This window comes from Protopterus annectens, chromosome 2.part1 (genome assembly GCF_019279795.1).
Source record: "Protopterus annectens isolate FY-2018-M chromosome 2.part1, PAN1.0, whole genome shotgun sequence".
In the NCBI taxonomy this organism is placed as follows: domain Eukaryota; kingdom Metazoa; phylum Chordata; order Ceratodontiformes; family Protopteridae; genus Protopterus; species Protopterus annectens.
The window spans coordinates 732,880,508-732,899,949 of record NC_056729.1 but is presented as its reverse complement, the minus strand read 5'-3'; the positions used below and the strand labels follow the sequence as shown (position 1 = coordinate 732,899,949).

At 36.8% G+C, this 19,442-nt stretch overlaps 1 protein-coding gene across 1 annotated transcript in view; it reads right to left on the bottom strand.

The window, feature by feature from the left end:
* Window positions 1–682: 682 nt before the first annotated feature.
* The window catches only part of GASK1B (golgi associated kinase 1B), a 371,609-nt gene continuing 352,849 nt past the window's right edge, over window positions 683–19,442 (bottom strand). The window contains exon 4 of the mRNA XM_044062453.1: window positions 683–2,311. Coding sequence (XP_043918388.1) covers window positions 2,104–2,311 — 208 coding nt within the window. The 3' untranslated portion in view covers window positions 683–2,103. The remainder of the gene's footprint in view (window positions 2,312–19,442) is intronic.

Here is a 19,442-nt window from a genome sequence, read left to right as displayed (position 1 = left end):
TGTTAATGTGTCTTACATTATCAGGGAAAGTCTTCTAGATGAAAGGCAACAGTTTTGAAAAAACAATCAGCTACAGCCATGAGAAATGCAGGTCTCATAAGTTGACTGGCATCATGATTTCTAAGAAAGTGGTTAATGGAATGTGTTACTTCTTTGCTGTGTAGTATAGGCCATTAAGAGTCATGCAGAAAATTATGAGTTACAAAGTTTAGAAGAAGTGTGCTCTTACAATAAGGTGAAGGAACCTTAGAATTTGATTTCTTTGTTGTGGTGTTTTGAGAGGAGTTCAGGACAAAATGTGGAAGGTCATACGCATACTTTAGACATGAAATGAGCACATTAAGTGCAATAGCTGTTATAAATCATATTGGAGTGGAGTAATATCCAAGTTTTACACTTTCTGTAAGCCATCATCTTAATTGATAGGTACATGCATAAATACACATTCTCACAGTGTATATACAACTTTCAAACCTTGTACAAAATGCTAGGTCATCATTTTTGAGTTTGTTGAGGTAAGTCTTCTTTCCTTTGATACTTGTACATGCTTTCAGCTATCACCAGACACTCTTTTCTACATAAAGTTCTGATAGTACTACTACAAGACAGACCACAGTAGAGTACGCTCCTATTTAACAAGAGTACATCCAATATGAAAAACATTTGTAGAAGCCCACAACAGTGCTTGCAAATGGTCATTTAATAGTTGCTACATACATTTTGAACTGAATGTTATATACCATTTTTAAATTACAAAAAATAATAAATTCATATGTATAATAGAATTTTTTAGAGTGTACATTCTATCAAACTGCATATTTGTACATTAAAGTCTGTTAGCCATGGTTATGGTGTATTGCCAAGCCCATTATTTAAAGCAGCTGTATCAGTACAACAAAATGCTAGGCTCTTGTGCATAACTGAAGAAAGGCACAGCTGGTTAAATACATTTGGGTGATTCTCAAAATCAAGAAAAAAAGCAAAGTGCTTCACAAAGCATAATATAAAATAAACATCTTAATCAGAATTAAGCAATTTAACAAAAAAAGTTAACAAAACAAAATGGTGCTTGCCAATGGAAACATTCATTCCTAGTGAACAAGCTTAGAAAATGAGAAGACAGACAAACTGATTCTTTATTTCTTGAAGGTGGTTATACCGAGGCGCTAGAATAAAATAATTGTGTTTTACTACTTGGTTTCCTGGAGTATTACATTGAGAGCAGAACTGCAGTTACATTTATTTGGACAGTAGTTGTGAAACTGATTCTGTTATGTTTAAACTGAATGACTTCTGATTAGCTTAACAAGAAGTAATTGTTTATAAAGAAACATTTATGCAGTAATGGTACACAAAATAAAATGACAATGTTGTTCTGGTTGCTACACGAGAACATATTTACAAACACAAACAGCTTAACAAAATGGAAATGGATGCATATTGTGGGTATAGGAATGCTCACAGTGAAACAGATGTCACTGCCCAGATGTACCTGCCGCACAATAAAGTAATGCAACAGTCATAAAAAAATGCACTTCCTTAAGCCAGATTTTCTTGCCTCAGAAAGTAACATTATGAAATGTTTCCTATTTTTACTTAATTCATACAGGAGAGATACAGATGCAAACCAGCTGCGGTTACTGCGTTAACATTTTCACAGTTTTGCCACTGGAGAAATTTATCCAAGACATCAATACCATTCCTTATGTCACGCTGTACATTGGAATCTACAGTACTGTCTATAAAACTGCTTGAACAAATTTAATAACCAAAACTTACTATAGCACCTGAAAGAATACCATCAGCCATCCAGTATCCCTTTTACAACTTGTTGGTCTGTTTGTTTTGTTAGTGTTACATGCTACAGCACGCACTCCCACCCAGTAACCCCCTCCCCGTACAGCAACTGGCTCAGCACCTTAATCTTATTTTTTTCCCCTGAAGGTCCCATAGTTACGGTATATAGGAAGTTGTCTGTAAGTAAATTATGTAAACATAAATAAACAGCTGATTTTAACTGAGTGCTCAAACTGACTCTGATTCTCAACATAAGATCTAATTCTGTTCTTTTAATTCATATTGCAGAAATGACTGTGTCTGCATTCATTCATTCATACGTAACACTTTGGCTCCATGTGCATTGATGAAAGTCAGAAGTATTTTGGCCCTCCTTTCCACCACATCAATCAGTTTTTCAATGCCCTGGCGTCCTCCTTGACTTTCCCAGTAAACTTTGTCCATGAACAAGGACTGCAGCAACTTTTCTCGTAACCTCTGACTTCTTAACACAGCAACGGCTTCTTCAGGGAATCTGAAATCATTTAAATGATAACAATGTTATTTTTTAATGCTTTCTGTAAATCACTTTCCATGGCTACATATTCCTACTCTCCAGAATTGTCATGAGGACCAATTTAGGGATAAATTGCTGCACCTTAGTTTACTGACTCTGATATAGCAAATATCTTGCTTCCTCTCTATCATTATATTTCTTTCTTTAATGTAGTTTAAACACTATCAGTCAAGCCACACAAAATAACCAGCTATAATAATTAACTGTGCCAGACAGATGGATTTCCTTACTATGGTGGAAATATGATGATCGAATGAAAGAGAATTGTCCGCACAAGTGTCCAGGTTTCTTGTGATAGTGTGGGCATGAAGAGGAATACAATTTAAAATATATGAGATGAGAAAAGCTTTATTTACCAAAAGCTACTATGAAATGCTCTTTTGCATTTAACTTGCAAATGTTTTCAGTACACCTGGTATGTGCATATTCCATCTCTAGCTGTAGCTGTTTGGTATCAATGCATAACAGTGCCCATCTTGCCGCCATCAGCAAAACGTTTCAACCAGACTTGTGTAATACTGAACTGGGTGTTTGGAAAATAAATGCCAAACAGGAGGGAGACTAGCACAGATCCATGTGGTACCCCATGCGTTACAATTTTACATTCAATGAAGTCTGGACTCAGTTAGAGAGTCAATCTGAAATCTTGTTGATAACATAGGAGTTTAAGTCTGTCTATATTTTTTTAACAATACTGGCATAAGGATTTAGTGCTGAATGCCTTGGCCAGACTAAGATAACCTGTGTGCTCTGAATGCCTACTGTTAACAGCCTCTGTATCTTTTTCAAAGATAAGGAAGTAGTCATTATCCATAAATGCAATCCCAAAGCATAATCTGAGTGACGGGATGTAAAGGCTAATGTGGTGTTGAGATGCATGGTGAGAGAAGTATATGCAAGAGGAACAAATGCCATCCTTCCATTGTACATGATGCTGGGAAGGGCTTCCCCCTCTTCAGACAAGATGTAATCAGTCACCTTACTAAAGTGTTTTACTGTATCTACTACCAACCATATCCATCTTAGCCTTCTTTTACTTTAATATTAAGTTCTCATAATGTAATTTACTTCATCACTGTTTAAGATCCCCGCTGTTTGTTTAATTTGTTTCCTTTTAGTCTACTTCAGTGACACCAAATACAGCCTGTCTGACACTGGTTTTGAATTAAGTGAAACTAATTACAGTCATTTATTTCTAAATAACTCATTTGTATAATCATGAACTGTAGTCTTTGTTGAATTTTCTTTCCCACTGTTCACAAGCCATTGCTGAAATAAGCCTTTTGAGAAGTCTAGTTATCCAGTTAATAAACATATGGATGACTAAAAGGCAGCATCCAAAAGATGACGTGATTCCACAGGCTTTAGGAAGCAAAAGACATTAAGGATGAAAAGATGAATGAATGAATGAATAAAAAAAGAACAAGGTAGCATCTTGAAAAGAGCATGACGTTCTGGAGAACTTACTAAGGAAATGACACTAAGAATGTGGGCAACATATAGGTTTGCCAACTTTTCATGTCAAAAATTCCAGACATGTAAAATGTGTGTAATTTTGCTAACCAACATGCAAAATTTTGCTTAATAATGTTTAGATTGAACAAAGATGATCAAGCGATTATTATGATAAAATATTTTTTACAATATCTATGCTACTGTATTGTACAGTATTTGGACAAATATAAGGTTTGAACTCATTTTCTCATTATTTGATTTACCATTCATGTTATCTGTTCAGTTGGTACTCTAGGGTTGAAGGTTTATTTATCCATGTGCTCTTCTACTTAGTACATTAATACTCCTATCAAAGGTTGTTTATTCTGACAAAGCAATGACTGTACACTTCAGAGCAAAGCCACAGATGCAGAAACATAGATCTACCACTGAAATGTCACTATAAATGGCTACAGTTGTACATGCAAAATGTAATCTTAACAGAGACATTTACAGTTTAAATACTCTCTGTTAATGCTGATTGTCAATGAAACTGCATCCCTTGTGGAGCATAAAGTGTAAACATTATACATGCCAGTAGCACATGGCAGAACCCCCTCAAAATGCATATACCAGATGGACAGGGCCCATCAGCTTGTATGCCTCCCCTTCAGTCCAACACAATTCAAAATACCCATTTCATTAAGAACCACAAGACATTCAAGATTGTGGTGCTTAAAGTAAACACACTGCACATTCTCCTCCCCTTTGACATGTCAAGCAACCTAACAACAATGAAATGCCACAATAATCCAAAAAAAAAAGAAAACTGGGCCTCCGCATTATTACTTTACTTCACCACCACACAAGATACTTACCAAAATCAAAAAAATCAACAGCAATGTTCTTAGAACCCCCTCAAAAATGCAGATCCTGGACAGACAGGGCCTGTCATCTTGAATCCCTCCCCTTCAGTCCAACATGACTCAAAATACTCACGGCATTAAGAACCATAAGACATTCAAGACTGTGGCTTTTAAAGTACATACACTGCACCTTCTCTTCTCCTTTGACATGTTAAGCAACTTAACAACAAGTAAATGTCACATTAATCCAAAAAAAAAAAAAAAACAGATCACCTCCACCTTATTACTTACCACACAAAGTACTTACCAAAATCAAAAGAAGCAAGAGCAAGGTTCTTAATAAGGAGGCGGGGACCACTGCATGGAACTAATGCTAGCAAGCTAGAAAAAAATACTTTATTTCTGTGTTTGCAGTACTGCCTACCAAATCAAATGTCTTAGGAAGTCTATAAAAGAAACACTTTAAAAAACACCATCATGAAATGTTCACTGGTACGAACCCCACCCAGGATGCTCAGACTCCCCCAGACTTCACAAAAATGCACCAGCAGTAATTATCCTATCTGCATTTCTGCAAATCTTGAAAGGGGTTTAAGAATATCCTTGCCATGTTAATCCAACAGACTGCAGCATCATAAATTCCCTGACATCAGCCTCAGCAGTTCTAAATCATAAAACAGGTTGTCACATTACACAAATGTTGAAAGTAATGTAAGAAACACCTTTAAAATGAAAAAGTGTTTTCTCACCAAAAGCAAGGATGTTGTAAGCACCTCTCTAACTGTGCTTTTCCCTAATACTTGTGAGCATCACTAATGCTGAAATCTGAGATGGGGTTGAGTAACAAAAGGTGCAACTAACTCAGCTCTGTGACAGACTATTGCTACTTATTGTGAGTCGTATTCGTGGAACATGGGAAGGGGAATGGGCTGCACTTGTTGCTCCCGTGACATGTCATGCTGCATAGATTTATTGATTTTGTTTTTTTCCAGACAATACACTGTCCACAAAAGGCAGTCTCCATTTCTTGGACAGTATCCCTTAATTCCAGACAGTCCACAAGAATTCTAGATGGTTGGAAACATACACAGCATGAATATCAGAACAGCAAGCGGGATGAGTCAAGAAGAAGTATGAAATAAGGATTATATGCACTGAGCATACCAGCAGGATTACCACCTTTAAAAGAGACAAAATAGCATGATAACATAATGGGAACTCACCTAATCTGGAGTCAGCCTGTATTGCCGTAACAGATTAAGTGTATATAATTTAATGGAGGAAACTGGAAGGGAAGTGGGTAAGCTCAGCCCAGCTAACATTAAGAACATTAGCCTGAAATTAAATGACTTGGTTTAGGTCATAAAGATTTTATCTTACAGGTCTAAATGCAGCCAGAGACACAATGTCTGTGAAAAGACTTTCCACAGGAAGGGTGGAAGTGTTGGAATTGTTTTATAGTTCCAGATTCTGCATTAAGCCTTAGCAAAGTTTTATGTGTGTATTGTGACACATCTGTGCCAAATATTGGCTCAGTTGTTAGTGAGGGGGTAGTGTGGAAACCACAGATTCAGGTTACCAGATGGGATGTCATTCTTTAGCCAGCACTCTAATTGCATTTGAATACTAGTGGGAGATGTGACAGATACACCATGTCTTGGACCTGACAACAAAGGCACTCATCCACTTCATCATGCCTTGCTTTAGTAAGTAACTAGAGAACAGTAATCCTTCAGTCAGTTAGAAAATATAAAGAAATTAGCTAAATATTGTTTTTCTGTATCTGAGTCTTTCCATCTGTGTTGTTTTTATATTTCCTGTAAATTGAAACTTCAGTGTTTATTGTAAATAGATATTCAGTATTTTCATGTTTTCTTTTCTATTTATTATTAAATATATTTATAACTTTCATTGTGGCTGGTCCTTTAGAAAATATTTAACCTTTGAGAGCACTTGTGTTTATTTAGTGGCACTGTGGCTTCACGTTCTTGAAAGCCAGTCACAAGGACACCCAGAACTGTGCATACCATTTTCCTTTTCACAAAAAATAGTTCTCCAAAAGTGAGTTTAATGTCTAAATAAGGGAAGACTTGAAGAATCCCATAGGATTCACTACGTTAAGTGTGCAGCTTCTCTGGGGTGTTCTTCTCTCATCTAAGGAAGTAAGTGTTGAGCTACAAAGTGGAGCCACCATCCTGAAGGGTTCCTTGCTTTTTCCTAGTCTTGGCTGCCTCATTTAGCATTCTGCTGACAGTTATGTCAAGCTGCATAGGCTAAAAAGACTGGTCTGAGCATATGTTCAACCTTAGACTCATAACAAAGCAGCTGTGGCTGCTCAGCTCAACCCTGTTGATATTTTACTGAGATCAGACATCTGCCATAACCTCACTGAAGGTCCACCTAGCACTATCCTTTATCTCCAGGATAAGCCCACCAGTCCTCCCTGACTGGACTGACAACAGCTGTACCACTGGTGCAGGCTGTACTCTGAGTTTCCATACAAGACAGGAAAGAGAAAACTGAAGGCCGCAAGAGGTGTTTTTATCACTCCTTCTCATCTACTGTCATTCAGCTTTCATACAGTGGTGCAGGCAACCCTCAGAGATACAGCATGCCAGTCAGAGGTACACTGTCCAGCTATAAATTCAAAAGGTATGTTCACCAGGAGAACATACATGAGGAAAGAAGATGCAGCATCATACCACAGTGTGAGTGTGTGTGTGTGTGTGTGTGTGTGTGTGTGTGTGTGTGTGTGTGTGTGTGTGTGTGTGTGTGTGTGTGTGTGTGTGTGTGTGTGTGTGTGTGTGTGTGTGTGTGTGTGTGTGTGTGTGTGTGTGTGTGTGCACGTGCTATGTTTATTTATTTATTTATCTATTCGTTTGTTAACTGGAGGTTGGTAAAGCCTTTGTCATCAACTACTCAGACCATGTGGCAAAGACATCAAATGTCACAGAAGTCCGGAACAATATTAAACAGATACAGAAGTAATAGTTTGCAATAAAATTAAATAAAATTATGTCAAACATAGTATTACATTTTACAAATGTAAATTACACAATATTTGCAGTATAAATGAATAAATTTTTTTCATTTTCAAACAGGATACTGAATTTTACAAAAGTAATTTACATGAAGTTGTCATACAACAAGAGAAAACATGGAGTACAAAGCACAGCACATAATGAATAAAGTACAAAGCAGCAACTCCCCAAGCCATTTACTCATGAGCGGCATTATTACCTACAGAAGTAGAAAATGTAGACAACTTTTGAGAGACTGCACTAAGTTAAAGGAGAGGGCTAAGACCTTCTGGTTTAATTATGTGCTAACCTTCACTAATGAAATAGTTAGACTTATATTACTGAGATAAATGAGATTTCAGGGGGTTTTTTTAATAGAACCAGGTTGTCTAATGCTATGATATCTTTTGGTAAAGTTTATCCAGCTTGCTAGAGTTAGTTTGTTGAGGGATCTTTTTCACATGCTAATATGACATGGGGGTTGTTCAGCTTGAGACTAGTGGTAGTGCAAAGAGAATAGGTAGTAGGAGTTTAGGTCAATACATAGAGAGAGAGAGATGAGCCGCCATTTCATATCTCTTGAGTGTACAGAATTCCATAGAATATCCTGATTTTTTTCTCTTACTTATGGACTGCTCCTCACAAAATTTGTAGTTTTCTGGCAAATCACTGAGTACTGAAGTTACTAAATAATGACAGGCTATTGAGATTCAGACTTCATACTCTTCAGATAAAGCAAAATAATGAAAAAATGTTATGCTAATAACTTTCTAAGTTTATAAGAACAATATTTAAAATACGTCCCATATTTTGGGTCTTTGTCCCCCATTATTTTTGCCTTCGTCTGTAATTCTTTTGCTAAGAGGTTAAGAGTTGCAGAACAGTTCCTTTTTCAGAGGAAGAAAATTAAAGGAGACAGGATTTATAAACATAAACATAGTAAGAGTGCTACTTCTGAATATTAGATGACACAGTGGTGCATCGGTAGCATTGTCGCCTCACAACAAGAGGTTCTCTGGTTCATTTCTCGGCTAGAGTGCTTTCTGTGTGGAATCTGCATGTCCTCCTTGTGTTTGTGTGGGTTTTCTCTGGGTACTCCCGTTTCCTCCCACATTACAAAGACATACATCTGGAGTATTTCTCCCCCAGGCCTCTGCTGAAAATTGGCTGCGTTCCAAGCCAGACTTTCCCAGTAAACAAATGTTAAATATTTCCCATAAACACTTATGATGAAAAAAAAAACTAAAAAAATATAATTTACATGTGGAGTATATGTTCAGCTTATGTACTAGAACACAGCTGTCTTTCTAATGCTGCCAACAAAGTAAATGTGCTGTTCTGCTACTAGTTTCATTTCTGACACTACAAGGGTTTATCAGCCTGTCTGATCTCCTGTGACATAAGTTATTGACATCATATCAACAGAGCACTTAAGTTCTGATTAAACTGGACAAGGCAGCCTCTCTGATAAGAACATGTGAATCGGATTTTCCAAAACTAGCAGCTAAGGATGTAAAAACTGGGCCAAAGTAATGTCTGAAAACTCATAGTTCATAACTCAAAGTTAATGCTGAGTCAATAGTGTCTGACTGAATCCTGGAAAAATCATTAAGGCATCTTGCCAGGAAGATAGTTAGCAGATGGTGAAAGACCTTCCTGTTGTGTATTACATACTAGATGAAATGTCCTGCATAAAAGTATGCAATGAAGAATGCATTCCACAGCAATTAAATGTCATTTCCATATATGTCATTTCTCCTATAGTCGGCTACAAGTTTAGAAAAGGAAAAAAATCTTGGCAGCTGAGTATTCCTTGAAAATTCACAGTGCATTTATAATAAGTGTCTTATAAAAGCACGTTAGCTTATCCTTGAGAAGATTACATTTTATTCCAGTGCTTTCTATGGAAGTGAATTGTTCAACGCAATCCACTTCAGTAAAGGATGCTTATACAGCTATCCTTAGACAAAACATCAAGAATGAAAACATTTATTCCACTTTCTATGCATCTTCAAATTAATTAAAATGATTTAGCACCATTAACAATTGTCTTACTCTCAAACCTAGTTGTCAGGTTAGAAAGCTTTGGCCTGGAAAAATGCAGTGATTCTGGCACTCAGGGAACCAGAAAAAGAGTCCAGATTTCGCTGTGCAGCTAACTGAGGAGCATGCAAAATGACAAGTGTTATGTGGATCCTGGTGCCCAAGTAGACCTCTCAATCAATCAGGGAAAAATTTGAACAGAATCAGGGAAAAGTCAAGAAAAAAATCAGGGACAATCAGGGACACTTAAACATTGAGAGAATCGGAGCATATGAATTAATACACCTTTTCTGAAGTAAAAGAAGTGTATAACTCTTAGTTATTGTCAATATTCATTAAGTGTAATTCATCACCTTTCTGCCCAAAGTCAGTAGTTTTAGGAGGGATTCAGAGGGACAGAGCAAACATTTGAGTCAAAATCAGGGACGTCCAAGAAAATTAGGGACAGTTGAGAGGTATGTGCCCAAGACAGAAGACATGAAATCCCAATGTTTCTAGAGTAACCCTGCTAGCTACTCCTAGTGAATGGAAAAATGGATGAAAACTAGTAGAACACATATATAACTCAAATAATTCCAAAAGTTACAATCTCACAAAAAGCAAGACATTTTCACAGCACAGAAATCTTTGGAATTATATGTTTCCATGCAGTGGACTGAAATGTGAAACCACAGATGGTAGAATTAGCGAAGCAAATATTTGATGGAAACCTCTGTTTCATCGTACCTTAATAAATAAGATCTTACTGGCAAACTGACTGTAAAGGATTGATTTAAAATATAATTGTCTACAATGCAATAATTTAATAAACGTATTAAAAAATATTCCTGGGTGTTAGACTAACAGTTCTGAGGCCTCAGTTAGGCATTCCTACAAGCCTACCCCACAGAAAAAGTTTCTTACTAAGCAGTGTCAGCACCTGCCTTATCGAGAAAGAAGTCATCAGAGTTAGAATCATACTTCTCAACCTCTTAGTGCAAGATATCTGGACAAAGTCTAAAATAAGGGGGTGGGGCAAAGGCTCAAAAATAGTGACATATTTTAAATATTGCTCTTATAAACTTAGAAAGATGCTAGAATGAAAGGATTAGTGTTAGCAGGCATTTTCCGAAGGATATAAAGTTTGAAACTCAAATGCATGCCATTATTTAACAATGTCAATCCATAGTGATTTGCTGGAAAACCAGAATTTTCATGAGGAAAGCACCAAAAATCTGGACATTCTATAAAAATCTATACAGTTGAGAGTTATGCTTAGAACTTTTTTTGTTTCTACCTTTACAAGCATTTCTGGTTTTCAGAGATGATTGAAGGAAAGCAGATGGGAGATTCAGGTCTATATTATATCCTCGAACGCTTAAAAAAGAGAACGCTGATTGATCGAACTTATTTTCGCGAAACTGCAAAATATCGAAGCAGCAGAAACTCAAATTTTTTCCTAGGGAAAGAACTTGGTTGTCTGTTTCTGTTGCTTCAGTATTTTCAGTGTTTTGGTGGAAAGTTACCGGTCGGATTCAGGTAAGTGTGCGATTGTGTGGATGTGAGTGTTAGGGTGATTTAGGTGAGTTAGTGTTAGGGCTCGGGTTATGTGTGTGTGCGATTGAGTGGACATGAGGGTTAGGGCGGATTTAAGTGAGTTAGGGTTAGGGAGCGGGTGAGGTGAGTGTGCGATAGTGACGGACCTTAGGGTTAGGGTTTGGGTTAACGTAAGTGGGTAGTTAGTGGTGTGTGCATAGTTTAGTGTAGGGTTAGGTATCAGATTTTAGGTGTATGTGTGTGGATTTCTGTTTGTTTGGTGTGCTTGTGTTGTGTGTATGTGTTTTGGATCAGCGATTTTTTTCCCTGGGAAAAAAATCGCTGATCTGACAGTTCGAGATTGTAAGCTTTCACTTAAATTAGGTCGATCAATCAGTGTTCGCTTTTTTAAGCGTTCGAGGATATAATATAGACCCGGAGATTCTTGGGCCATGGTATAAAACAGCCTGGAACAAAACACTGGGAGCTGCTTCCTGAACTGTGACACAAATAAATACATTTCTTGTCAGCCCCTCATCTTTATTATGTACAGGAAGACATTTCCAATGTCCTCTCTTGACAGACTGACATTCTACTGATAAATTTGTTTACCATTGTGTTTTGATGTCTTGAGATGTAAATTGAATTCAGTACTAGATTTGTGTATTGTGCTACCAAATTATCATTACTAACCAACATAATTATACAGCCCTTGCTTACTTAAATTCTACATCATCATGTCTGTCTTTGTCTGTAGAGTTCCTAGCTGCAGGACTGGAAGAATTTCAGGTCTACAAAAAAAATGACAAAACAACCACTGAAAGTCCAAACGTACTGCAATGGAACCACAAAAGGAAGGCACAGTCTTCAAATGAAAATGTTTATTCTCTTTTCATACACTCTAGCACCTTGGCTGTTACGCCTTCAAGGAGTACAAATACAGTGCAACTTCCCTCACCCCATATATTCTCACTCAATCAGTCAATTAAACAATTAATTAAATCAAATACTTCCAGTTAAGTTCTGTGTTTAAACCCTTGGGAACCAAGGTATCAAATTTCAGAATAAAAAGTGCTTCCTTATATAGTAATTTTTCTTTTACTGCTGCAGAGCCTAAGAAAACAGACCCCACCTATTCTAAAACACAGCCTTGCAACAATTTAAAATTACCTGCATGAAATTCTTTAAAATGCACAGCTAAAGGATTATCACAGTTAAACTTTTTAATGTCCCTTATATGTTCCTGAAGACATACTTTGAACTTTCTTTTACTTTCACCAACATAAATCTTGTTATGTGTACATTTCAAAATATACATAATTCCTTCTGTATTGCAAGTATAACATCCATTCGAAGAAAAATGTACAGAACTGATAGTAGGAAAGTTCTTTACAACATGAAAAAAAATAGAACATTTCCCACAACTAAAAGTGCCATATCTTGGAGTAATTTTACTGTAAATTATTATATCAGAAATACTGCGGCCCTTTTTATAATTTATCAAAAGTTTGTTTGCTAAGCATTGTTCCAAAATACAATGCTTAGCAAACAATCTGTTGACTTAATACATTATAAATGGTCACAAAATAAATTGTCTTAACAGTATTATTGGCACTATTATTTTTTACATCTCCCCTAACGCTTCTTTTATCAAAATTCATCAACTCAGTAAATAAAGACCCATCATTATATGAGGATCCATCATTATATTTATTTACCGAGGTTTTTTTTCTTCTATTTAAATCTTCACCTTTAAAACACTTAGTTCTAACCCTATTTAAAGCTTCTAACACTTCTATATTATCATATCCTCTGTGTATAAACATTTTAACTGAGTCTTATATTTTCTCCTCAAAATCTTGGTCTACATTACACAGATTACTTCGTCTCCAAAACTCAGTATATGGTAAAGATGAAATCAATGGGGGATGACAGCTAGAACTATGTAAAAATGTGAACCCCCCCCTTTAACTTTCTGTCAGCCTTTCTACCAATAAATCCTGTTTGCTCACCCCACATTTCCAAATCTAAAAAATTAACTATCTCCCCTAACTGTACACCACTAAACTTAAAACCAAACTGGTTATTATACTCCTTTAACATAGCGACACAGTGTGTAAAAAGCAACGGAGATCTTGCTTTCTCCGTTGCTTTTTTTTTAACCTGTCTCGCTATGTTAACTGGGTTTAACATAGTGAAACAGCTTTAAAATAAGCAACGGAGATCTCCGTTGCTTATTTTAAAGCTGTCTCACTATGTTAAACCCATTTAACATAGCTAGACAGGTTTTAAAAAAAAAGCAATGGAGAAAGCAAGATCTACATTGCTTTTTACTGTTTCGCTATGTTAAACAGGTTTAACATAGCTAGACAGCTTTAAAATAAGCAACGGACATCTCCGTTGCTTATCTTAAAGCTGTCTCGCTATGTTAAACCCATTTAACATAGCGAAACAGTAAAAAGCAACAGAGATCTTGCTTTCTCCGTTGCTTTTGGCCACAGCTCTGATGTACTGCGTATGCATGCACAGTACATCAGAACTGCCGCGGATACCAGACAGCTACTGAACGGCAGCAAAGAGGATATACAATGCCATTATTTAAGAAAAGTAATTATTTATTTTCTTAAATAATGTCATAGATAATAGCAATAACCACTTCTGGGTGTGGATAATGGGATTTACCCACGGTTGTCTTTGTTTGGTCCCTCGGGACCAAACCACGCCAACCGTGGGTAAATCCCGCATTACCCACACCCAGGCATGGGTTATTGCTATATTATGTAACTGCTCAATACAAATTGTCTGTCATTGTCTGTAGAGTTCCTAGCAGCAAGACTGGAAGGATTTCAGGTCTAGGAAAAAAATGACACCTCTTTAACACCTATATGTTTTCTTGTGAGATGGAGAGCAAGATTCACATATTGTCAGAGTCTGAAAGTGGGTGCCCTAGGCATAATCTGAGGTGTCTGTCATTAGCTCCTAATTTGGCAGGGAAAGAAAAAACAAGAGAGCCGAGTTAAAATACAATTCATAAATGTGCCACTGCAATTCCTTTGTCAGCGAGGGCAGAAGAGGAAGGCTAAACTGTACAGGTTGGTGCACCTAGGTCCATATATTCTTCACATATCATTCGAATTTCCATATATAAAGTCATATATTATGAATGACTAGGATTGAGGAAGACATGAAAATCCATATCCTTCGGAATGTTCTGGCTAGTACATGAGTTTTACTTTTATAATGTCAGGCAGTAGTGCAGATATACAAGGCTCTGAGCTGTTAATAAGCTGCTTCCTTTAGTCCAGGGTGAAGAGTTTGGCTCCTTCCACCTCCATTTGCCTACTGTGCAAGTCTGAACAAGTCATTTAACCAGACAGTGCACCAGTGTCATCCTGGGAAAGAGGGACTTGTGCCCAGTGGGTTGACCTAATTAATTAAAAAAACACATCTGAGTGAAAAATTAAATTTTCATGGGAATCCTATCTCAAGAAAAAAGGATAATACAAGCATTTGCATTCTTTACATATAATGGAAACCTTGCCATCTGAGAAAATACTACAACTTATGTCTTCATGTTCGGGACTATGTACAGACATATGAAACATAAGACTCAACTCCTTCAGTTTCAAGTGAGTAAATACCGAGGAAAGCTATTTTGTGAAAACATTGGATGATTTGTGCAGTGCTAGAAATGCAGAGCTCAGCTGCTGCTGTGCTGGTGTAGAGGTAATGTGGACTCTGGCTGGTGATTGGCCCATTAACACTATATCTCTAATTAAATGGTCTGTTGTTATCTGCACCCACTATGTAGAGAATTCAGAATATATGTCTCTTATTTGCACTGTGAGTTGAAAGGAAAGGGACAAGCACTGAAGGAGTTTAGTATAATCTGAACTTAGGTTTATAGATTGTATGAATGTGGGGTAAGACTGATGTATGTGATTTTTACTGTACCTATTTACTCTCCCTATCCTAAGATAGCACCTCAAAGTAGACAGTATTGACCCTATTCCTCGGTTCCTCTCTAGTTACCTCATTTCTCCAATCTACTATTTCATATTTTGTCAGGACTATTTGGCAAACTAGCATTGGACTTCTGATGTATCTATTTGTCATGCTCCAACCATGCCCTAACCATGTGCACTTGAGGCAAGAACAGTGTCATTGTGCCTGCACAGTGCCAACATGACCATGACTATGTAACACCAGATCAAGGTCCTTATTCAAATTACAAGAATCATAAATGCCATCCTCAGAATAACATGTAAAAGCGTGAGTGGAGGTTAAAACATTCCGTTACTCAGAGGTTGTAATACCTTAAAGTATTTCCCTTACATTGAGGTACAATAAACTCAGACTAAGCATTTGTAAGTAGCAGAAAAGTGGAGGAAAGTCCCCAAGACAGTAAGTGCAGCAGAGGGCAAAGCCTCTATGCATATAACACTTAAAAAAACATAATAGCACATTCCAGAATTTGCTGTTTCTTGTTTGACTATTTCTTGTTTGGCAGTTAGTACAGAGGACCAAAGCTCAGAGCTGTTTCTGAGCTGCTTCCTGTGCCAAGGGTATAGGGTTTCATTCCTTCCACCTTCATTTTGGGATGGGGTTGACAAGATGGTTACAATGTTTGATTCTCACCTTCAAAAGGGAAGTTGGCTAGACTTAAAAAGGTCTACAAAGTCAATTAGCCTAGTACTTTTACAAATGCAAGTATAATTACAACTACAAAAAAATGATCTGATAAGAAGTACTTATCTGTTTGTTGAAGTGCTGGGATCGATAAGATCAGGACTAGCACATCCATTTGGGAAGCTCAAATAACTTTACTTATGTAGTATCCTGTTGATTTTCAGTGTCCCCATCCCACATCCAATGTATTTGGAATGCTGGACGGCCACGGTGGTGCAGTGCTTAGCATTGTCACCTCACAGCAAGAGGTTCTCCAGTTCAATCCACGACTGAGGTGCCTTCTGTGTGGAGTATGCATGTCCCCCCTGTGGTCACGTGAGTTTCCTCCAGGTGCCTCCCACATCCCAAAGACATGCTGTAGGTGGATTGGACACTCTAAATTGGCCCTAGGTGTGAGTGTGCGTGTGTGTGTGTGCCTTCTGTGGAAGGTTGGGCGCCGGGCTGCCAACTCGACACTGTAAAACTCCACTGCCAATCATGAGCAGACAGGTGATCTGCTGTGGCGACCCCTAACCGGGCAAAGCCGAAAGAAGTAGAAGATCCTTAATTCTTTTGTTACGTCTTGTATGGACTGGTTTGTGACATGCTGTAGCAGAAGACAGTTGTGGTGCTCCTTACAAAATACAGGCAACTGGAATATATTATAATTACCTTTTATTTCTTCTATCTGCATTCTATATATGACATGGTTTTGTTACCAAACTACAAGACATGTAATAAGCTTAACTTCTTTGCTACATCGTTCTGGTCTAGACAATGTTGTTATATGCTCTTAAACATTCGAGTCAAACTATTCTCCTATGCCTGAAATATCTTATTCTAGTCACAGAATCTGTTTGCTCAACAGTCAGTCAACCAATGTACATTATTTTATAAAACAGAAAGGGAGTTTTATGGTTGGAACCATAGTTAGGTCATCTGCCTCCATGTGCATTTCCAAAAACTGCGTCCTCTAAACTCAAAAATTAAAGAGCAACCCCAGCCCTAGTATTTATTTTTTCAACAAATTGCAAAATAACCTGAGTCCAGAGGTGCTTTGTGACTTAAGAGCAGTGACTTAAAGACGTGTGCACTTTTTTTCCAAAATGTGTGAAAAATGTTACACTAGAAGGAGGAAATTATTGGTAAAGAAGAGAAAAGTATGATCAGGTTACTGGAAAATCAAAAATATTCTAGCGATACTGCTGACAGGAGCTTAAGAGAATAAAGATCTGTAAGCACAGTACTGTATCCTGATAATATTGTCCATACAAAAGGTATAAAGCATGAGCACTTGTCAGCATGTCAAGCTGGGATTCTACTGCAGTAAACTTTTCATAAGATCTGTGGGATGCAACTGCTTTAGATTAGCATAACATATTCTAACATACAATCAGTGATGTTACCCACTGGGTTCATTTAGAGAAACTGGAAAAAAATAGAAAATAGAGAAATGAAACAGAAATGAAACAATATAAAAAGGTACAAAAGATGAAAAGAAGGTTGGCATTTGCACTGCTGTGGAAGGTCAATGCATAACTACTGCGAGAAAACCAAATTAATGCTATTAATGGACTGTGGCTGTGTCACAAGATGCAGATCAGTGACTGCCTCGATAACTGACTAGGTGAAATGATATTATACATAAATTATTTTAAGACAAGTCTTTTTAAAAGGCACTACAAACACATACATTTGATTAAAGTGCTTTGTGTTTGTCAAAATATGGCATGGACAATTTTACAGTAGATGGGTAGACAAACAGACAGACATTTATGACCACTAAACCTGGAAGTATTTTGCTGCATATACATGACCTGATGTAGCTTATAAACAAGACATGTAGTAGATAGGAAATACATACTTACACATACATATAGATAGACAGATAGATAGATACAGATATCTAGCATGTCCATAGCTATCAGGATTCAACTTTATTGGTCTGAAAGTAACCAGAAATACTTAAAAAGTAAAAAAGTCATGGACATTTAGAAGACATGTAAATAAAACACTTGATGTCCTTAAGGGGTGAATTACATATAGCCCATGGGCCTCTTTTACAGGAGGTTTAAGGTATCAAACTCTACTCTGGCTAGGTTTTTCTTGTAGTTTTTACTGAATGGTTTGCCTGTGTGACCTTTTTACCCTTTGGTCTGGATGTTAGTTGGGATATTTTGTGGGGACCTTACTCATTATGGGCATCAGCTGGGTTTAAAAACCTTGTGTTTCTGAAGTGCAATCAAACTGTACTGATGAGATCAACAAAAAGGCTGAACAATGTGCACCTACAGCTAGAGGTGTTTGTTTTCATTGACCTGAATGTAACCATAATTGTGTGACTTTTTTTTACAGATGGATATGCATTCTGCAGTTTATCTATACCAGGATGCAAATATAAGTATTGCTTAGACAGTTTTTGACCACTCACTTTCAATATAACAGACATACCTGGACTGATAAATTTTATACAACAAAAAAATGGAACTTATTTTTTATAATGAAAAATGTGAGATTTTGTTTGCGGATGAAAATATGGGGAATTTGGAAGTTAATGTTGATATATATATATATATATATATATATATATATATATATATATATATATACATATATTATTACAACTGCTGGATAAAATACATACAAATATTTAAATATGTTCATGATTTTAATAAATACTCCTACTTTCATCGAAAAGAAAGTATTTTTTTATTGCTGAGAGATGAGGGGATCAATACACCCTTATAAATAATTATTTTCTTGAATTGGTAAAATATGTTAACATGTATTACAGTGATTCTTAATAAAATAAAGGAAAGAAAAATGTTAGTCCAAGTACATATGAATCTTTTAATATTCAGCTATCACTAAACATGAAAATATTCAAATCAAAATTCTAAACGTTTTCTTTCAGACTGTGAATTAGATACAGGGGAGCATTGGAACTAATGCACTCTGCTAGTAGTGAGTTAATCTATTATGTTCATATTCAACAGACTAGCATCTGGTGAATGGTCTCTAGGAAAGGAAAGTGACCCACCCACTATCAGTCAGCTAATGTTCAGTGACAAGTTGAAATGTACTATGAACCCTCTTCCGCCTCCTCAAAAAAGCAAGCAAGGTAATCTACTTAGAATGACAGGTACCATAAGAAAATATTTAATCTGGGGAGTTAGACTGTCCATACTGTGCAGTACAACTCAAGGAATCCTCAAAGGAAACAAAATGTAAAAAAAAGCCTTTGACAACCCTGACAGATGCATAGTCATTGTAATAAACTGAATAATATCAAATATGGAAGGGGAGAAAAAATATGATTAAAAGCAGACAACATTAAGTAAAAATATGATTGGTAAGGGCTGTAAAGGTTTACTTGATCAAAGTTCTGATTTAAGCTCAATTAACCTAAGCTGCTTTGCATTTGGCATCCTTTACCAGAGGTCCAGAGTGTTTCTGTGTGAATCCAAGCCATCCAAAGCTAAGAACAAGACATTAAACTTATTTTGAGTTTGATCTGCACTTTTTCATCTGTACTCTACTGTT